Source organism: Schistocerca piceifrons, unplaced genomic scaffold, assembly GCF_021461385.2.
Source record: "Schistocerca piceifrons isolate TAMUIC-IGC-003096 unplaced genomic scaffold, iqSchPice1.1 HiC_scaffold_482, whole genome shotgun sequence".
Taxonomy (NCBI): domain Eukaryota; kingdom Metazoa; phylum Arthropoda; class Insecta; order Orthoptera; family Acrididae; genus Schistocerca; species Schistocerca piceifrons.
This window is the reverse complement of record NW_025728714.1, coordinates 14,385-37,538: the sequence shown is the minus strand read 5'-3', so window position 1 is coordinate 37,538 and position 23,154 is coordinate 14,385. Positions and strand designations below refer to the sequence as shown.

At 43.3% G+C, this 23,154-nt stretch overlaps 1 protein-coding gene across 1 annotated transcript in view; it reads left to right on the top strand.

Annotated features, from left to right (window-relative positions):
* LOC124752804 (actin cytoskeleton-regulatory complex protein PAN1-like) overlaps window positions 1-23,154 on the top strand; it is a gene marked incomplete at its 3' end in the record, with an annotated part of 119,056 nt that overhangs the window by 89,484 nt on the left and 6,418 nt on the right. The window contains exon 2 of the mRNA XM_047249002.1: window positions 8,518-8,579. Within this exon, the coding sequence (XP_047104958.1) occupies window positions 8,518-8,579 (62 nt within the window). The remainder of the gene's footprint in view (window positions 1-8,517; window positions 8,580-23,154) is intronic.

Here is a 23,154-nt window from a genome sequence, read left to right as displayed (position 1 = left end):
GAAGGATTTGTAAGGTACCTTTCAGCTCAAAGGTCGGATCGGATCGATTCCATTACTGAGGACCTCATGTTAATGATCCTGCCATAAATTTTTAATGGAACACAGCTACCAAAGTAGGCTATGGAGTGAGTTTCCTACGATTTTTCTAATTAGGGCTCTTCGATTGCACGTGGAACTATTTATTTTCACAAATAAAATCCAGCTTGTTACTCAATTCTTACATATCCAAAGAAAATGATTACAAGTAAAGGGTGTGTAGTGCTGTGGAATGTAGCAAGGCTTCCTGTACTTTTCATGGCTCCACGAGGATGAGTTTATACGGGATGTACTGAAGCAAGGAAACTTTTATAATTGTACAGTGTGGTGAGAAACTGTCTGAAAAGCTTGTAAGGGCGTTGCAGGATACGTAGTGCTGAGAAGTAATCGTTGGAAAAAAAATTCCGCACTTTCAGCCGTTTCTGAGTTAGTTAACTTTGAAGTTAGCCAATCAGGCCGTTGTGCGCGCGAATTCAAATGGCTCGCCAGATTAGTGTCAGTTGTTCTCATAGTGTAGTTGATAGCGCACGAGACTGCTCAGTCTTTGGCTCGGTTTCGATCCTTACTACCGCCTAATTAAAAAATTTTATTTCTCTCTTAGGAAACCAAACGAAGAACACGCTTGAATTTTTGCATACAACGGCGTTACTGACTAACTTCAATGCTAATTAACACAACGTAACGAATTTTTTTCTTAACAATTATTTTTCAGCACAATGTACCCTGAAACACCCACACGAGCTTTTCAGACTGTTTCTGACCACCCTGCATAATCACTCACAAATGGAAGCGACTTCAGTCAATACTTTAAGCATGTGAAAACTGATGTTGCTCTTTAGTTTAGTAGTAATATCGTACCAGCTTTCATTAACTTTATGGACGTTTGCAAAATCTGGAGCACATCGACACAAAATGTATTTGAAGTATGGTATGTCTCTGATGCAAGCATTGTAGAGTACAATAAGAGATTTCATTCTCTCCATATCCAGATACGCAGGCTTTCACGTTTCTCGACTGACGTTACTTCTGCACGAAATACGTGACCGTCACCCAGTTGTCTCATACTCCACTCTCACGGGCAGTGAAACCGAAACATTCGTTACGTGACATGGACCTCATTGTCTATAAAAGGGAGAAAGACGCGGAGAGCAGGTGCTGCGCGTAACGGAAATCTTTGCTCCCTCGGAAGGGCCGGCAATAGATCACGCCGCTGAGACAGGTCTCCCAGTGGCGCGCGGCCTTGCCGATGACGGGAATGGAAGTGCGGGTCTGCGGAATAGGCTAAGGCCCGGCAGCGAGCAGAGCCATGTAGGCTACAAACAGAACGCCGCGGCCTCGCCGGACACCGACGACCTTGTCTGTGGCGAACACATGGCCGCCACCGCTGCTGGCTGCAGCCAATCAGTGTCGCTCAACGCAGTGCTCAGCAGGAACACAAGCAAACTGGCCAGGCAAATATCACCTACTCAAAAAGTCAACAGAGTGCTGCAAAAAGTTTCATCAAACTTTTCCCCTACACCGGACACACGACCATCATCCAGATGACTGTCAAAATCGTCCCATACTTTTGCCCTCCACCGGATGCGTGTATCATCATCCAGATGATTGTCAAAATGGTCCCATACTTTTGAGAGCATGTCTGGAGTTACCATGTTTACTGCTTTTACTTTTCGGCATCACTGAGTTCACTCAAAGTTCATTGGAGGGGTGGCACATAAGAGGAGTCTTTCACAAACTTCCACAAGATTCACATAACGTGAAACCTTGGAGGCCAATGGTGCAATGCGAGATCCGTACTCCCTTCACAGTCGATCCGTCATTGAAACAGCTCATTATTAAGAAATGCTCTTACATAGCTATACCAGTATGGTGATGCTCCGTCCTGCTGAAAAATAAGGTTTTTGCCATGTTCTCGCAGCTGTGGGAAAAGCCAGACCAACATATCCAAGTACGCTACTTCTGTAACAATTTTTCCCCCCAAAAAAAGCGAACCGTAAAATACGTGAGGCGCAAAATACGTGAAGCTAAGGACAGTCTCTCTCGTGTTCGGCTATGATAGGTGGCTGGTGTAGTGGTCCACTGTTCCACTTAAATGGAATGTTGCGTCATTACTGAACTCTAAACGTGAAAAAAAATTGTTACCTTCAGTCTCCACGCTCAGAATGAATTCACAGAATTTCACAAAAAAAAAAAATAAAATGGCTCTGAGCACTATGGGACTTAACATCTGAGGTCATCAGTCCCCCAGAACTTAGAACTACTTAAACCTAACTAACCTAAGGACAGAATGAGATTTTCACTCTGCAGCGGAGTGTGCGCTGGTATGAAACTGGCAGATTAAAACTGTGTGCAGGACTGAGACTCGGACTCGGGACCTTTGCCTTTCGCGGGCAAGTGCTCTACCAACTGAGCTACCCAAGCACGACTCACGCCCCGTCCTCACAGCTTTACTTGTGCCAGTACCTCCCGAGTTCGAGTCTCGGTCCGGCACACAGTTTTAATCTGCCAGGAAGTTTCATACCAGCGCACACTCCGCTGCAGAGTGAAAATCTCATTCTGGAAACATACCCTAGGCTGTGGCTAAGCCATGTCTCCGCAATATCCTTTCTTTCAGGAGTGTTTGTCCTGCTTGGTTCGCAGGAGAGCTTCTGTAAAGTTTGGAAGGTAGGAGACGACGTACTGGCGGAAGTAAAGCTGTGAGGACGGGCCGTGAGCCGTGCTTGGGTAGCTCGTCGGTAGAGCACTTGCCCGCGAAAGGCAAAGGTCCTGAGTTCGAGTCTCGGTCCGGCACACAGTTTTAATCTGCCAGGAAGTAACCCAAGGACATCACACACATCCATGCCCGAGTCAGGATTCGAACCTGCGACCGTAGCGGTCGCGTTGTTCCTGACTGAAGCGCCTAGAACCGCGCGGCCACACCGGCCGGCTACAGAACTTTACACGTTTTGTATATCGTATTCATGAACGGCTTGTAGTAACTGAATACTGTATGGCTTGAAATACAAACTTTGACGCAAAATACACCCTACAGTATGAGGGATGGCTAACTCTCGGATGAGGCGACGAATAGATTTCTGTCTGCTACTGTTTGTAAATCTAAGGGTATCGATCCTCTGATTCTATTTAAATAACGAAATTGCATGGGACCCTAGAATCCGAAAATGGAGGAACGGGGTGGGTGAGGAGTGCTTATGTGGCACATGGCAACGTTGTTTCAGGAAAGTATGATGATGCTGGCAGTGAACGACTTTTTTAGGCCGACGTTCGGTAACTTCCTAGCCTGCCTCTTCAGCCGTGACAGCCCCTACTTACAACGTCACGACGGCGCTAGCTTACGTCGACGCAAGTATCTGCTACAAGCATTGCGTCCCGTGCAACGGAGATTGGCCGAGTGCTAGACACTCCAAGATCGCTTCTATTGCAATTTTGTCTTCTGGGTATGATGACACCTTCAGTTCGTCTCATGACACACAAGTACTAATGATTTCAATCAGAGTGAACATTCCAGGGAAGTTTTGGAACGTCGACTTTGTGACTGACTTCGACGATCCATACCACTCCTGCTTGTTTGCAGCTTTCAGTGACAAATGGACCACTATATTTCCGAAAACCTTAACTGAATTGTTCGGAAATGTGATTATGAAAGTCATAGAGCTAAAATATGGCGAAACGACTATTCAACTATTATTCACAGCCAACTTAATTTGAAGAGGGTGTGAAGAAAATCTCTGTTTTGCCAGCCATACACCAAAAAAAGATGGGAGGGAGGCAAGATGAATACCAATTAGGAATATGTGGGAACAGACTTCCACTTCTAGAATTTGCCTTGGGCTATCGGAAATTTTACAAATATATTGGTCAGAACCGTACAATTGTACTTAATTTATCTTTTGTTGCTCGGACGCATCTGCTCCAATCTAACAAGCTTAGTCTAGCACACTCACGTAGGGAAAAAAGTGTGTGATAGGTAACTTCGTCGGCAGGTGCTAATGTGTAGCTATCTCTTTAAACTTGTGGTGTAATAACGTATCTCTCGCCATTTAAATCGATGTGAACCCGGCTGTACGCGTCTGCATCGACAATTTTATTCTTCTTATGAATGCGCTTCACGGTTCCCCGAACGGCTTTTCTGATACTTACCACGAAATTGCTGATTTCGGAAACATCAATCTTCAGTAACTTTATAAGTAATGTGTTTATTGTGTAGTGTCAACAGATGTTCTGTACATTAATTCTTCTACCTCTTAAACAATGCTTCTATTGTTCTCTTAAGGTTTGTGTGCCACGTATTTTGTGTGAGCCTGTGAACACATTACTTTTCATTTTATGAATACCTTCCTGGATTAGAAATGAAAGTATTTTACGCGGATTGCACGTTGCTGATAGCAGGTAGCTGTGTAGAAATGACGACGCGACCTGTGATAACTGGAGCTCACGTGGCCTCGGGTCGCTGCCCAGTATGGCCGGCCAAGGCAGACCATGTGGGGCAAGGTCCGCTGCCGTCTTTCCTCTCAGCACGTGCACTCGAGACGGAAACTGCGTCAAGTCTCACAAGCCAGTTCGCTTACTGCATCTGCTGTGCTACATATAACTACAAGCTACAGAAATTTCGATTTAAATATAACACTGCACGTATATCACGACGAGTTTCAGGAATTTATTCCTATTTTCAAGTGCAACTATTTATTGCATGTGATGATTGCGCGTGTGCTGTTTTGCTTTTCTTGCCCTGCAATAGTCTTTTGTATTTTTACTGTATCGGAAAATATAAATCTTGGAATTTTTTACACAAACTTAGAAAATACTATTTTCTAACTATTCTTTAACGTTAGTGCGTAAAAAATTCCTAATTTATATTTTGCGATCGCAGTAAGATCAGAAAAAGACGGCTGCATGACAAGCGAAGTAGAACAACACCCTCAGACGTCACGTACAATACCAGTGTAAGTAGCTGCATTTGAAAATGGGAATAAATTCCTTAAAGGCGTCGTGCTTGCATGAAAAAAGTAACTGGTGAAATGTTTCATTACAGTTGCACTCTTCCGAAAAACATCGATTATGATGAATGAATTTAAATCAGACAAATTCTCTTTCTTTTCTCATACGTGGAGGGACGGCGTTGATGGGATCTCCTGCTAGATGTATCCACTACACAATTCTGAATCTGTTTGCCAATCGTCATCCGTCCTTCAAGTCCTTCCGTACACGCCGGCCGGTGTGGCCGAGCGGTTCTAGGCGCTTCAGTCTGGAACCGCGCGACCGCTACGGTCACAGGTTCGAATCCTGCCTTGGGCATGGATGTGTGTGATGTCCATAGGTTAGTTAGGTTTAAGTAGTTCTAAGTTCTAGGGGACTGATGACCTCAGATGTTAAGTCCCATAGTGCTCAGAGCCATTTGAACCTTCCGTACACACTGTTTCACCAGGTTAGTATTGTTCCTGTCACATTCAAAATAGCTGTGTCATTAAGTCACTGGAGTAAGAACTGGCTACGCGAGGGTTAAAATCTCCGTCTGGTCGTCCTTGTTTTGTTTTTCCGTGGATTCCCTAAATCGTTTCTAAATGGTTCAAATGACTCTGAGCACTATGCGACTTAACTTCTGAGGTCATCAGTCACCTAGAACTTAGAACTAATTAAACCTAAGTAACCTAAGGACATCACACACATAGATGCCCGAGGCAGGATTCGAACCTGCGACCGTAGCGGTCAAGCGTTTCCAGACTGAAGCGCCTAGAACCGCACGGCCACACCGGCCGGCATCGTTTCTAATGAAATCCTAATGTTTACTTCAGCAAGGTCATGGCATTTCCTTCTCCATCTTTGAGCAGTTCCGATTTGTAATGTCGTCGATGTTGACGGGCTGTTAAATATTATTCTTCACCCTTCCATTCTTTAACTAGAATTCAACTCCCATAACGCATGCCCCAGACTGCCACTCTACTTTTTTTTATTACTTTAGCCAAAGTACTTAAGTGCCATTATCATTACCAATATTCATCGTCAGTTACGTATTGCAAAATGACGGCCGGTGTGGCCGTGCGATTCTAGGCGCTTCAGTCTGGAACCGCGTGACCGCTACGGTCGCAGGTTCGAATCCTGCCTCGGGCATGGATGTGTGTGATGTCCTTAGGTTAGTTAGGTTTAAGTAGTTATAAGTTTTAGAGGACTGATGACCACAGCTGTTACGTCCCATAGTGTTCAGAGCCATTTGAACCATATAATCCCCAGAACGCACCTATTCAGTAATGAAAAGAAACACAAACGCTGCTCCGTTTTATAAATGAATCCTATTCCAAATTTTCTTTAACCACTTTCTATTGTATCAGGCTTGATTAAGTCGTTCCTTACTTTTTGTCGTAAAACTGGCCAGAGGGTGTTTATTAGATCCTGTGCTTTCTATTCAAATGGTTCAAATGGCTCTGAGCACTATGGGACTTAACAGCTGTGGTCATCAGTCCCATAGAACTTAGAACTACTTAAACCTAACTAACCTAAGGACATCACACACATCCATGTCCGAGGCAGGATTCGAACCTGCGACCGTAGCAGTCGCGCGGTTCCGGACTGCGCGCCTAGAACCGCGAGACCACCGCGGCCGGCTGCTTTCTATTAAAAGTCATTATTATATTAAATAAGAAACACTTATTGATGTTCTGCAAAATTAGTTTATATGGTCACCCACTTCCTTTCGGCTTCTTAGGCCTCTTCAGGTGACAACTGTGTGTCGTGAACACAGAAACAGTGAAGTGCAGCTTACACGGATTTTATTTACACAGAAGATACGAACCTGACTTGCGGGGTGTTGACATAGGAAAGTATTGCATTTTTAATCGCGTAGAAGTAATTACATTAACCAAAAAAGGATACAAAGTTTTTTTGTAGAGATACATTTAACAATTGACGAAAAATTATTTTGAATTTACAATTTCACTCTTTTCTTTCTAACTGAAACTTAATTTAAAAGAGGGGAGATAGAAAATTAAGTTTGAGCATTTAGTACTAAGCTGGCATTCTGTGTCATGTTTTTTGATTTCAAGTATTTCTACCAAGGTCACCTTTCTACTTTTCTTTACAGAATGTAAATTCTATATCGTATGAGTGGTTTTCTGTTAAAAGATGATCGAAAAAACCTGAATCTTTCTCTCTTAATTTTCAACTTCTCCCGTGTTCAGGTAACCTATCATTACTACCCATTGTAACAAATATCTACTGAAAACTGATTTGAACACAGACTTGTTTTTGTCAGTTACAATTCTGTGTAACTGTTGGCTCCATTGTTTATAATTTATCGAATTAATCTGATTTTATTTCGATTTAAAAAAAGAGGCAGCGATCAACAGTTTATCGCTGCCTCCCTCGTAAATCAAAATAAAATCTGCTACCAGTAATTTGTCTCGGTGGTTGAACTGTGACACGCCGTCATTTGTAGACGTAGCGTGGGCTCGTTTCACGCGATGTTTCTTCCGTCGAGTAAGTTAGATGGAAGATCAGCGCTGTTACAAGACCCATCCTCTCGCCGAGTCGAGGATGGTAACAAGACGTTGACAAGTCTAGACGCTCCTGGTCACGCGAAACTCCGAAGAGCGCTCTCTCTCATCCTTTCTTTCTCTCCCCGTTGTCGTGCTGCTTCTCTAAAACTTACAAGAAAACTCTTCTCTTCCACTCTGTCATGTAAATAAGGCATTACCCATTTAACCGGCCTACTACCAGGTGTTTCTACTCTCACTGAGTGCAACTGGGGTCCTATAGATCCCAAGTAATTTACATAGAATATATTGGCAGTTATTTAACGAATTAACACAAAAAGATACACTACATTTGTTCAATGTAACAATAATGATTCTATTTTCATAAACATTACATTCAAGACACAAAAATGAAATTTAGATTGAGGTCATATTGACCCCAGTGGTACTCAGTGCAAAAAACAACATGAATACATTTTAATGTGTTGTAAATATAAAATTGAACAAAACATCTTTGGACACAATTGACTCAGAGAGAGAGAGAGAGAGAGAGAGAAAGTTATATATTCTGAAAAAAAAGCTTTGAAAATAAGTGAGATATGATTTTCTAATGTGGTTATGGGATCATATTGATCCCAGTGGAACTAGAACGGTTAAATTGTGTTTCTTATTGAATATTAAACCACTTATCAAATGAAGAATACAATAAGGAAGATCGAGAATGTAATCAAAAAAGGAACCCAAGAAACTACAATCAACCGCAAAGACGATAAAAGGCTGTAGCTTGAGTCGTTTGACTCACTCGGAAGATGGCCGGATGGTATGCAGTCCGAATATCAGTGGAACAAATGGAGTTTGGAGGGCTGCACGAAAAAAAAAAAAAAAGAAAAAGAAAAAAAAATTAGGATGGTCATTGAGGACAACTCTGTTACTTATATTTTGTTCTCATATTTTATAATTTTATAAAGTGCAGCATTTTAATATGTGAGGTAAAATTTGTTTTCTTTTTTTGCAGACGACAGTCGAGCCAGATTTCCGGAGGAGGCTCACCCAGCCCAGGACCAGGGACACCTGCGGGTAAGTTCTGCCTAGCCCTTCGAAGCTTACTCTCTGTATTTTATTTCCAGGTAAGGTTGATATTTCTACCCAACAGCATCCTGATGCTACAGCAAAGACGCACGGAGAGAGAGAGGAGAAACATAAGAAAATTAACAATTCTGAAGAGTTACAAGTGACTCTCGGTTTATAAGGCTCTGTACGTCAAAACGCTGTACTCCGATAATTGATATTACAAACGCTAAAGTATTTTTAATACGGCTAGTGCCGGACTAAACATCATATACGAAATAGAAAGTCAAAGGAGTATCAATCTACACTGTCGTGTGTTCAAGCAGCAACACCATGAACACGGTGAATGTGCCACAAGCGTCAGATTAGCAGGAAGTCTACTTCTTGCTTGACTAAGCAAATGATTAACATTTCAGATCGTTCGCACAAAGTATGTAAGATTATCGGCAATCGCATTTTCTGCATAAGGAAGGACTAAACAGTGGGTTTCTCGTTCAAAACTCTCATTTCAGTGTTGGTTGGTTGTTAGATCATCGTATTATGTCTCGTGTAAGAAGGAGAAAAGTCTACCAAGGTGTGTTACAATTCGAAAACGGCAGGACTGTGGCCTTTCAAGACTGCGATCAATGGTTCCGCGATATTCCAGATTGCGTTGGTTGGAATCTCAGGTCTGCTGTGTGAACACGGAATACAGGAGATCCATGCTCAGTACATGCAAGACCTCAACGACCCCACGGGACTAGTGCCCCAGAAGGTGGACCCATTGTGCGCTCGGCCGTGCAGTATCGTACAGTCACGTTACACACGCCGAATCCGGAAATGGACTTGCTTGTAGCAATACAAATACGAGGACCTGCTCAAAAGGAATGCCTCCGAATATTTTATATGAAAACCCTTAACGCTTTTTTTTTTCAAAAAAAAAAAAAACAAACGTTATTAGCATTCTACAACTTCATACTTCATGTCTACATATTAATTTCTCAATGTAGTAACCTTGGCGACGAACACATTTCTCCAAGCGGAAGACCAGTTTTGTTGATGAAGCCATAAACTCCGTTTTTATTTTATAGAGTCCCGACCCGCGGATTTTTCCACCCAATTACATAATATTTCGCGTATCTAGCTGAAAATGACAGTAATGGGGTAAAACATTTGCCATGGAGGCAATAAAAACCCCACAAGATGACAAAATACAAATGAGTATAGAACGTGGATTCAAGTTTTGAGTTACAACGACTAGGTCATTAGTAACTATAAATAACAGAAGATTAACAAATAATTTTAACAATATATGTAACAATAGGACAACATGACATTTGAAATAAAAAGAGCAAAACGTTGTTTAGTATGCACAATATTGCAATTTAAACATTAGAATTTACAGTGCCACAGTACATTGTTTACAAAGATGCGTGACCGGCAGCATACATCTACATCTACATAATTACTCTGCAATTCACATTTAAGTGCTTGGCAGAGGGTTCATCGAACCACAATCATACTATCTCTCTGCCATTCTACTCCCGAACAGCGTGCGGGAAAAACGAACACCTAAACCTTTCTGTTCGATCTCTGATTTCTCTTATTTTATTCTGATGATCGTTCCTACCTGTGTAGGTTGGGCTCAACAAAATATTTTCGCATTCGGAAGAGAAAGTTGGTGACTGAAATTTCGTAAATAGATATTGCCGCGACGAAAAACGTCTTTGCTTTAATGACTTCCATCCCAACTCGCGTATCATATGTGCCACACTCTCTCCCCTATTAAGAGATAATACAAAACGAGCCGCCCTTTTTTGCACCCTTTCGATGTCCTCCGTCAATCCCACCTGGTAAGGACCCCGCGCAGCAATATTCTTACAGAGGACGAACGAGTGTAGTGTAAGCTGTCCCTTTAGTGGACTTGTTGCATCTTCTAAGCGTCCTGCCAATGAAACGCAACCTTTGGCTCGCCTTCCCCACAATATTATCTATGTGGTCTTTCCAACTGAAGTTGTTCGTAATTTTAACACCCAGATACTTAGTTGAATTGACAGCCTTGAGAATTGTACTATTTATCGAGTAATCGAATTCCAACGGATTTCTTTTGGACTCATGTGGATCACCTCACACTTTTCGTTATTTAGCGTCAACTGCCACCTGCCACACCATACAGCAATCTTTGCTAAATCGCTTTGCAACTGATACTGGTCTTCGGATGACCTTACTAGACGGTAAATTACAGCATCATCTGCGAACAACCTAAGAGAACTGCTCAGATTGTCACCCAGGTCATTTATATAGATCAGGAACAGCAGAGGTCCCAGGACGCTTCCCTGGGGAACACCTGATATCACTTCAGTTTTACTCGATGATTTGCCGTCTATTACTACGAACTGCGACCTTCCTGACAGGAAATCACGAATCCAGTCGCACAACTGAGACGATACCCAATAGGCCCGCAGCTTGAATAGAAGTCGCTTGTGAGGAACGGTGTCAAAGGCCTTCCGGAAATCTAGAAATACGGAATCAACTTGAGATCCCCTGTCGATAGCGGCCATTACTTCGTGCGAATAAAGAGATAGCTGCGTTGCACAAGAACGATGTTACTTCAGTCCATGCCGGATGTCAGCCTCAGCCCGGATTCCCGATGGAGTAACAGTATAAATTTAGGACGTTTATGTTTGTGATGTTTCATACACGGATAATTCACGAATGAATGTGTTGGTGGAGGAAGGAAATCTGGCATAAAATCTTTCCGGTATGGATTGAATCTCCTCTGGAACAGTGTTTATTTGTAAGTCGTTGTGAATCGTTGTGTTCCTAACGAACCATGGAAGGTTTACTATGGTGCGCAATGCCTGCTGACTCACCTCTGCTTGCATCGCTTCATTACTATCGAAGTGAAGTCCTCGAAGACGTTCTTTTAGGTGAAAATCGGATGAGGCCATGTCGGTACTATATCGAGGATGAACGATGACGGTGAACCCAAGGCGTCGGATGGCTGTCGCTGCGCTCGTGTATTGGTTGGCATTCTCATGCTGAAGGAGAGGGTGCTCCGAGTGTGGCACGTTTTCTGCGGTAAGGAACTCAATAGAGCTCGCTGTTTCCCAGGCACAGATTTCTCACGAACAGATGTATTTACTTCACACGCCACCTTTACACGCTACAAGTTGGAACCCCTCTATCGAAGTCGACCCTGTAATAAAAAAAATGGCTCTGAGCACTATGGGACTTAACATCTGAGGTCATCAGTCCCCTAGACTTAGAACTACTTAAACCTAACCAACCCTAGGACATCACACACATCCATGCCTGAGGCAGGATTCGAACCTGCGACCGTAGCAGCAGCGCGGTTCTGGACTGAAGCGCCTAGAACCGCTCGGCCACAGCGGCCGGCCGACCCTGTAATATGCGTGACATGTAACACCTCAACCGATTCTGACAACAGAATAAAAAAAATTGGGAGGCATTATTTTTACCACCCCCTCGAATAAACACAGACCATGCGATGGCGTCTGGGGCACCATGGACTGCCAACATGGCGTTCACTGATGCAGTTTCCCCTTAACGCGGAACCAGAGAGAGACGCGCCGATGTCGTGCGCCCAACATCATTGGACACAGGAATGGCACCACGCCGTCTTTTCAGACGAGTCCCTATTCTGCGTGCAAGATCCCAATGGACAGATTCCTGTGAGGAGGCTACGAGTAGTATGAACATTGCCAGGAAGTATTGTCACAGTCATACCGCGTCCAGCACCTGTTGTGATGATAATGCTGTGCCACTGGACACACAACACAGTCATCTCTCGGTCACATAATCGGTGATCCGGAAAACAGCTGTTGCAGTTCCGAGGAATTATGGGCGACAGATGTGCCTTTTTTTCAAGCTCTCCGTGACGTCATCTTTGAACAACGGTACCCAAGATCGCGTGTTGCCCTCGCTGTCATGATCTGTCTCGACACAGAGGATGCTCGGCTGTTGTCCTGCTTGCGCGTTCTCAAGGTCTCTCTGCCAATGGGAACATCTTTCCATGGGTTGTCGATAGACTGGCACACCATAACTCGCCAACCAATATGACCAATCAACCCTGGTATAGATTTGAAGCAGCATGGAATGACGTACCCTCTTCTCTCATCCAAGTTCAATTCGACGCGATGTCCAGGACGGACAGAGCAGTTGTTGCTGCCAGAGGTGTAAGCTCTGTGTACTAAATTTCGCACTCTGTATACGCACAAATCACCTACAAAAATTTAATCATGTTCCTTCTGTACTGCATTTGCACAATATGTAAAGTTTTGTTATTTGATATTCTGTCTATGTTGCAATTTCAGTGGCTAGCACAATACTATCACACAATGGTCGTTCACTAAGTATGGTATTCGAATGCACACACACTGTTTGGGTGTTCTGAGAATTAAGTACTTATATGAAAAACCCCTTATACGCACGAAAAGAAGAACTTAGAGAAGACATCAGCAAAAAATAAGCAATATGCAGTAAGCAATAATCTTATGAACAACAGACTAAATAATATGAAGAAAAAAGCTATAAAACAGAAATGGTGGTTGGTTGGCTGGTGTGGGGAGTAAAGGGACCAAACTACGTGGTAATCAGTCCCCAGGAATGTACGGAGAATGAACAGAGTTTTACAAAGGAAAGCTGAGAAAGGTGCATGATTGAGATTGTAGAAAATATAAAGGGTGTTACCATGATGGTGGGGTAGAGCACGTGTATCACTTTAAGATAGGTAAATCGCATTCGGGAACGAATTAAAAATGAAAATGAGAACATTTCCAATTTATCGATGGTCTATTAACGGTGATAAAATGCAAGTAGGCACATTTTTAAAAGAAAAGATTTTATTTATCTATTCAATAATTGTTTAAAATGCTGTTTTCTAGACTTTCTCACGACGGATAAGAAACGATCAAATAGGATCAGATCAAGTGAGAGAGCTCACTACGAAACAAGACGTCCTCCTCCTACCTGCTCTTCAGGAAACGTCTGACGTAGCGGATGCGGGAACAAGGTGTGCTACAGAGCGAGCAAGGATTAGGATTCCATAATGTCGTGGCCACATACTGTACATGTACGAACATAAAGTGGGATTTGTTCTAGAAATGTGGGGTACGCATCTCTCGGAGACACTGATGCAATTCAGCGGGGAGGGTAGATAGTCGTTGTTGTTTTTCCGGTCATCAGTCCTAAGGCTGGTTACATGCAGTTTTGTATTCCCGTCGCTTACCATCATTCCTCTTCGTTTCAGTACAGCTGCAGCATATTACATCATTTACGATCTACCTTCCTAAAAACACATCAACAAAAGTTTTGCATCACCTCGATATGTCGTGCAGGCATGTTGCTATAGTGACTGTTCCTGTACCTATCGGAAGGTCATCCTTGGCGTTGTTTGTCAACATACACGCAGTTACCATGAGCGCTGCTTACGGGTAGCACGCTGCACTCGAATGGATTGTAGCACTCCAGTTGAAAGTAAAGCACCAGTAGGGACGCATTAGCGACGTCTGTGGAACAGTAGAGTAAACTTCCACGATCCCATTAAGAACAGCCGCGACCAGTGATCGGATCTGCATCATAATGTTACGCGCGGAAGGATTGTCAACCAGGGGAATTGCTCGACTTGTGCACTGGAGTGAGCGATATGGTGTTAACGTGGAATGGGATCCATTTGACAGATGGTATTAAGAATTTACATCGCACAGACCGTCCAAATTCGACGGGTGCATTGGATGATTGATATCTACAACTTCTGAATCAAAGAAACCGTTGTATGAGTGCTCCAGAACTGAATTTGGCTTTCGAAGGGGGCTATGGTACGTCATGTACTCGTATCGCGTCAAACTGGTAAGAGACGATAGCATGAAGTGAATCTTCATTCCCGACGACCATGGCGAGTACCACGTCGAACTCCATAACACCATTGGCTCAGTTACAGATTGGAAAGACACCATGCTTAGTGGGCGACCCAGGATTGTGTTGTTTACGGACGAAATTCAGATCTGTTTGTATTCTGATAATCGCAGACAACGTGAGTGGAGGCAGCCCAATAATATCAAACGCTTCCAACACTGTCCCACATGTGCAACAAGGGCCACCATACATCACTCGTGGTTGTTGGAGACAGTTCACTGCTCTAAGGTACAGGGACGAGATACTGAACCAACAGTGGGACCATATCGCCAAACATTTGGTGAGATTTTCACCTTGATGATAACTCACGTGCTCACCTTGCTGTTGTCTTGAACACGTTCCTTCAGCATTCTAGTATCGCCAGAAATGAGTAGTCTGTCTATTCCCCGAACAAGAACCCAATCGAACTTGTGTGGGATCGATGGAACGAGGTGGTTTTGGACGTCGACAACGACCACGTACTCTGTTCGACTCGCCATTGACGAGTGGGACAATTTGGATCATGATCTCATCCATGGTAAGCCACGATGGATTTAAGCCTGCATCCGAGCCAGGGGACGACGCTCTATCAGTTACTGACGTTGCTTAGAAGTACTGTGACCCCCCCCCCCCCCTACCCCACTCCCATGGGTGGATATGGACACATTGCAAATGAATACGTATGCATGCCTCACAACCAATTTTTGAATTTATAAATAAAGAGGTGATGCAAAACTTTTGTTGATGTGTATATAGGCTTGCTCTTCCCATTTTTTCCCTCTACCGCTCCTTCAACCATTTTTTTGCAACAACTCTTGTCGTTACATGTATCAGGCTATTTTCTGTCTCGGTTTATTATGGTCTATATTAAGCATTTCTTCTCTCTGACTGATGGCAGAAAGTATTCATTTCTCACTCGATCAACCCACTTCATCTTCAACAGCCTCCTACAGCAACACATTTTAAGCGCTTGTAATCGTTTCATTTCTGTCTTCATCATAGTCAACAGTTTGCGCCCATGGACCTCAAAATGACTTTTCGTCCATCTTTTTTTGATCTCAGTGTTTATATTCTTGAATTTCAGCAGCTTTTTTTTATGGCAAGGACTTCTGATTTGTGTAACCCCCACTTCTACGTCTGTCTTGCATCTTCCTTCTTTTATCTATTCTGCTAACGAGATTGCAAATTTCATACAAATCTTCCAGAGTATCTTGTCCAAGATTAACACGTAACTATCCACCAGCTGCATACATAATTACCTTAGTTTTCGTTTTGCTTGAGTACACGCTACAGGCACCAGCTAGCACAAGTTCCATTTGATTGAGCACTCGACTGAATTCCCTTACATTTTCAGTGACCACTGCGATGTCATTATGCTGATGATGACAAACAACTCTCACAACGACTTCCTTCTCACTCTGACTCTTCACAACACGAATGTTCCCTATATTTACTTCTTACTATTTGTTGTTGTAACAGTACGATAAATAAACAAATAAATAAATGAAGTACACAAATTGTCAGTAGAGACAGTGATCAACCCCGCCAACAGAACTGCTTAGCGCTCTGTGCTTGTTGCTGGACACCACATTAGCTAAGAAAGGAAAATATGTTATTGTATTCCATATGATGAAAAGAGTCCTCTGAATCTACAAAAACAATGTACTCGTATGTCTCCTTGTTTCTCTTAAATCTGCCTTCTGTTATTAAGCACAGCGCTAGAATTACTCCTCGAGTGCCCCCTACCTTTCCCTGAGCAAAACTACTGCTCTGATAATTTACTTTCAGTTTTTTGTTCCGTTTGATAAAACATTCTTCTGAATTTTTAACGCCAGTGATAATAGATTGATTGTCCGTTTTCACATCTACACGCCCTTGTTTTCTCCGAAAGCGCAATAACTCATTCCTTACAGGATCTGATGAAACTTTTACAGTTTTTAAATTTCAGTTTCGAACTTGTGTAGACCTTGCCTCGAGCTTTGTGGCACTGTGATGGTAATACACTGAACTCACATTCGGGAGGATGGAGCTTGAAATTCCCGTCCACTCATTCAGATTTAGCTGTTCCGGGTTTCCCTAAATTGCTTAAGGTAAATTTAAAATTAGCATAAACAGTTTCGACCTCAGTAAACCTTTATTTTTGTGTTCACCGGTTTCGGTCAGTTACTGACCATCTTTAGACTTCATACTACTTTGGTAGGCGGTGGCGGTGAACTCAGAACGCGTTACGAATTCCACGAACGTCAACTGCAACTTGAGCAGAAAAACAGCTGTTCTTAACGACAAATGTTCTCAGAAATTACTTAAGGTAAATGCCTGGATGGTTTCTTTGAAAGGGACGCCAGTCCAAGCTTGTGTTTCTCCCTAATTATCTAGTTGTTGATGGTATGTTAAACACTAATCTCCTTAACTCCCTATATGCAGAATCCACATTACCCCGTTTGGAATTTGTGCCTATCTTAAACCTGTTAACCAACCTCTGACAGTGCCCAAATAATAGTTCTCTGATCATTTGTAATGATAATTCTAGACTCTTGACTACTGTAGCGGAGACACACAAGGGTCTATAAATGACCGCTGCGGTTACTCAGGATTGTGGTTGTGGTAAAACAGGCTTCATCCGTTTCAGGCACATAAGCAGGAAAGAGAGGGTCGAACATACCGGTACATCGCCGCAGCGCCAATTGTTTCAACATGACGCGAGATGCGAAATCAGCAGAAGAAAGCTTGCACTTTCTGTGAGTGATGGTGGTGTATTTGCTGTTATCTTATTACTTCCCGAACATCATTGCACGTGCCGTTGATATAGTACTGGTTGAAGATTCCTCGTCCATGCGAGCCATATGCCGTGTACTAATGCAATTTCATGTTGCCAACCCTCAAGATGAACCGCCACATGTTGATCAGGTTTTTCTTCTTTACAACATTAGCAACTACATGCATATGAATAAGTTTACTAAAGTGTACAAATTACGATTCGTAAGTTCTCTTATTTCACTAACATATTTCCCAGAACAAGTTCTTCTCCAGTACTTAGCCTTTCGGAATCTGTGTCCCATATCAAAAATTGTACACGTGCCCTTTTCCATCGTCGTGGGAGGTTTTATCATCACACAAAACTGATGCGACAAACGTCAGGGCATAGCGATATGCACATATACAGGTGGCCATAGTATCGCGTACACAAGGTATACGAGGGCAGTGCATTGACGGAGCTGTCATTTGTACTCAGGTGATTCATGTGAAAAGGTTTCCGGCCGCATGACGAAAAGGTTATAGCCGCACGATGTGAATTAACGGACTTTTAACGCGGAATGGTAGATGGAGATAGACGCATGACACATTCTGTTTAGGATATCGTTAGCGAATTCAGTATTCAGAGATCCACAATGTCAGGTGTGCCGAGAATACTAAATTTCAGGCATTGCCTCTCACCACGGGCAACGCAGTAGCTGACGGCCTTCACTTAACGACCGAGAGCAGCAGAGTTTGCATGGAGCTGTCAAGCAACGCTGCGTGAAATCGCAGAAATCAATGTGGGAACGTACGACGAATGTATCCGTTAGGACAGCAGAGCGAGTACTTTGCTGACAGCTCTACATCGCCTGCAGCGCCTCCCCTGGGCTCTTGACCACACCGGTTAGACCCTAGACGACTGGAAAACCGTGACCTGGTCAGGTGAGTTCAGATTTCAGTTGGTAAGAGCTGATGGTAGGGTTCAAAAATGGCTCTGAGCACTATGGGACTTAACATCTATGGTCATCAGTCCCCTAGAACTTAGAACTACTTAAACCTAACTAACCTAAGGACAGCACACAACACCCAGCCATCACGAGGCAGAGAAAATCCCTGACCCCGCCGGGAATCGAACCCGGGAACCCGGGCGTGGGAAGCGAGAACGCTACCGCACGACCACGAGATGCGGGCAAGGTAGGGTTCGAGTGTGGCGCAGACCCCATGAAGCCATGGATCCAGGTTGTCAACTAGACACTGTGCAAGCTGATGGTGGCTCCATAATGGTGTTAGCTGTGTTTTCATGGAATGGACTGGGTCATCTGGATCAACTGAACCGATCATTGACTGGAAGTGGTTGCGTTCGGACTTCATGTTCCCAAACAACGATGGAATTCTTATGGATGACAATGCGCCATGTCATCGGGCCACAATTGTTCTCGATTGGTTTGAAGAACGTTTTTGGACATTCGACCGAATGATTTGGCCACCAACGTCACCCGACATCAATACAACCGAATTTTAATGGGACGTAACCGGGAGGTCAGCTCGTGTACAAAAACCTGCAACGCCAACGCTTTCGCAGTTACGGGTGGTTGTAGAGGCAGCATGGCTCAATATTTCCGCAGGGGACTTCCACCGACGTGTTGAGTCCACGCCACGTCGAGTTGCTGTACTACGCCGTGCAGAAGTAGGTCCGACACGATATTAGAGGGTATCACATGACTTTTGTCCCGTCAGTGTGTGGTTATAGACCATGAAACGGCTGAAAACAGCAGAAAAAGGAAGATGCCAAACTTAAGTGTTACAATAAAATAGTGGAAAAAACACTGTGAATGCATATAACACAGGGTGATCAAAAAGTCAGTATATATTTGAAAACTTAATAAACCACGGAATAATGTTGATAGAGAGGTAAAAATTGACACACATGCTTGGAATGACATGGGGTTTTATTAGAACAAAAAAAAGGTTCACAAAATGTCCGACAGATGGCGCGTGAAAGACCTCTTGCGCGCGTTGTTTGGCGATGATCGTGTACTCAGCCGCCACTTTCGTCATGCTTGGCCTCCCAGGTCCCCAGACCTCAGTCCGTGCGATTATTGGCTTTGGGGTTACCTGAAGTCGCAAGTGTATCGTGATCGATCGACATCTCTAGGGACGCTGAAAGACAACATCCGACGCCAATGCCTCCGGACATGCTTTACAGCGCTGTTCACAACATTATTCCTCGACTACAGCTATTGTTGAGGAATGATGGTGGACATATTGAGCATTTCCTGTAAAGAACATCATCTTTGCTTTGTCTTACTTTGTTATGCTAATTATTGCTATTCTGATCAGATGAAGCGTCATCTGTCGGACATTTTTTGAAAGTTTGTATTTTTTTGGTTCTAATAAACCCCATGTCATTCCAAGCATGTGTGTCAATTTTTATCTCTCTATCTACATTATTCCGTGATTTATTCAGTTTTCAAATTTATACTGACATTTTGAACACCCGGTGTGGTTCATGGTGTGGGTTCCTGTAGTCATGTCCTAGTTCATGAACCACGGGCAACGTATGAGTGGCCAAGTAAGTGGTCCCGACAGTCGGGATACCAGGTACTTTGGAATAAGGCTGGGCATCTCGGACATATTCTGAGTCGTGGTCACCTTTGTGCTCATACGGCAAAGACTATCAAATCCACCGGTTAGTCCCTCAGTCGTTAGGGGTAAAACCCAATGGGACTCGGGGCAAGTAAGGCTAGCAACCCGCTTCCCTGGTACCTTAAATATGATGCTGGCAACAATCAGAGCAAAATGCCTCGGACCTTTGGAGGTGACGGAGTCCCACCTCTAACTGACAAACCAGAGACTCCTAAGATACGACATGGCAAACAAATGGTAACGAGATGGGGAGCTATTAATATCAATGGGGGCTACTCTGGGAAGAAGGTAGAGCTGGCAGAGGCTGCAAGTAAGATGGGGCTGGACGTTTTAGCTGTTAGTGACATCCGGATAAGGGGTGAGAAAGAAGAGGAAGTGGGAGAATACAAGGTCTACCTGTCAGGAGTCAAAGAGGAATAGCACAATGGGGTGTAGGGCTTTACATCAGGAAAGAAATGGAACCCAGCGTAGTTGCAATAAGGTATGTAAACGAACGACTGATGTGGATAGATTTGACGGTGTCTAGCAAGAAAATTAGGATTGTGTCAGTATATTCGCATTGTGAAGGGACAGATCAAGATAAGATGGATAGTTTTTATGAGGCACTCAGTGATGTAGTTGTTAGAGTAAAGGACAAGGACAGTGTTCTGCTCATGGGTGATTTTAACGCCAGGATTGGAAATCGAACAGAAGGGTATGAAAAGGTTATGGGTAAATTTGGAGAGGATATGGAGGCCAACAGGAACGGGAAACTACTCTTGGATTTCTGTGCCAGTATGGGCTTAGTAATCACAAACTCCCTTTTTAAACATAAGAACATTCACCGGTATACTTGGGAAGGCAGGGGAACCAGATCTGTCATTGACTATATAATAACAGATCAGGAATTCAGGAAGGCTGTGAGGGACACACGTGTATTCAGGGGATTCTTTGGGGACACTGATCATTATTTAATCTGCAGTGAAATTGGGATTGTGAGGCCAAAAGTGCAAGAGGTCAGATCCATATGTAGGAGGATAAGAGTGGAGAAACTTCAGGATAAGGAAATCAGGCACAAGTACATAACAGCGATCTCAGAAAGGTACCAGTTAGTTGAATGTAGTCAATTACAGTCATTGGAAAAGGAATGGACAAGGTACAGGGACACAGTACTAGAAGTGGCTAAAGAATGTCTTGGAACAGTAGTGTGTAAAAGTAGGATGAAGAAAACAGCTTGGTGGAATGATACAGTCAAGGCAGCCTGTAAAAGGAAAAAGAAGGCGTATCAAAAATGGCTACATACCAGAACCCAGGTAGACAGAGAAAGTTATGTTGAAGAAAGAAACAAAGCCAAACAGATAATTGCAGCATCCAAGAAGAAATCGTGGGAAGACTTTGGAAACAGGTTGGAGACTATGGGTCAAGCTGCTGGAAAACCATTCTGGAGTGTAATTAGCAGTCTTCGAAAGGGAGGTAAGAAGGAAATGACAAGCATTTTGGACGGGTCAGGAAAACTGCTGGTGAATCCTGTGGATGCCTTGGGCAGATGGAGGGAATATTTTGAAGAGCTGCTCAATGTAGGTGAAAATACGATCAGTAATGTTTCAGATTTCGAGGTAGAATGGGATAGGAATGATGATGGAAATAGGATCACATTTGAGGAAGTGGAAAAAATGGTCAATAGATTGCAGTGCAATAAAGCGGCTGGGGTGGATGAAATTAAGTCGGAGCTCATCAAATACAGTGGAATGTCAAGTCTTAAATGGCTACACAGGATAATTGAAATGGCCTGGGAGTCGGGACAGGTTCCATCAGACTGGACAAAAGCAGTAATCACACCAATCTTTAAACATGGAAACAGAAAAGATTGTAACAACTACAGAGGTATCTCTTTAATCAGCGTTGTGGGTAAAATCTTCTCAGGTATTGTTGAAAGGAAAGTGCGAGTATTAGTTGAAGACCAATTGGATGAAAATCAGTGTGGGTTTAGGCCTCTTAGAGGTTGTCAGAACCAGATCTTTAGCTTACGGCAAATAATGGAGAAGTGTTATGAGTGGAACAGGGAATTGTATCTATGCTTTATAGATCTAGAAAAGGCATATGACCGGGTTCCTAGGAGGAAGTTATTGTCTGTTCTACAAGATTATGGAATAGGAGGCAAACTTTTGCAAGCAATTAAAGGTCTTTACATGGATAGTGAGGCAGCAGTTAGAGTTGACGGTAAATTGAGCTCATGGATCAGAGTAGTTTCAGGGGTAAGACAAGGCTGCAACCTGTCTCCACTGTTGTTCATATTATTTATGGATCATATGTTGAAAACAATAGACTGGCTGGGTGAGATTAAGATATGTGAACACAAAATAAGCAGTCTTGCATATGCGGATGACTTAGTTGTGATGGCAGATTCGATTGAAAGTTTGCAAAGTAATATTTCAGAGCTAGATCAGAAATGTAAGGACTATGGTATGAAGATTAGCATCTCCAAAACGAAAGTAACGTCAGTGGTAAAGAAATATAAACGGATTGAGTGCCAAATAGGAGGAACAAAGTTAGAACAGGTGGACGGTTTCAAGTACTTAGTATGCATATTCTCACAGGATGGCAACATAGTGAAAGAACTGGAAGCGAGGTGTAGCAAGGCTAATGCAGTGAGCGCTCAGCTACGATCTACTCTCTTCTGCAAGAAGGAAGTCAGTACCAAGACTAAGTTATCTGTGCACCGTTCGATCTTTCGACCAACTTTGTTGTATGGGAGCGAAAGCTGGGTGGATTCAGGTTACCTTATCAACAAGGTTGAGGTTACGGATATGAAAGTAGCTAGGATGATTGCAGGTACTAGTAGATGGGAACAATGGCAGGAGGGTGTCCACAATGAGGAAATCAAAGAAAAACTGGGAATGAACTCTATAGATGTAGCAGTCAGGGCGAACAGGCTTAGATGGTGGGGTCATGTTACACGCATGGGAGAAGCAAGGTTACCCAAGAGACTCATGGATTCAGCAGTAGAGGGTAGGAGGAGTCGGGGCAGACCGAGGAGAAGGTACCTAGATTCGGTTAAGAATGATTTTGAAGTAATATGTTTAACATCAGAAGAGGCACCAATGTTAGCACTGAATAGGGGATCATGGAGGAACTGTATAAGGGGGGCTATGCTCCAGACTGAACGCTGAAAGGCATAATCAGTCTTAAATGATGATGATGATGATGATGGTATATTATGAACCTAGAGGAGAAATAACAGCCTGGACGTCACAGCTATAAAAGAAAACTACAGAAGCTTAAGAAAATCATAACTCATGCTACTGATGTGTCAAAATGGAATTACTGA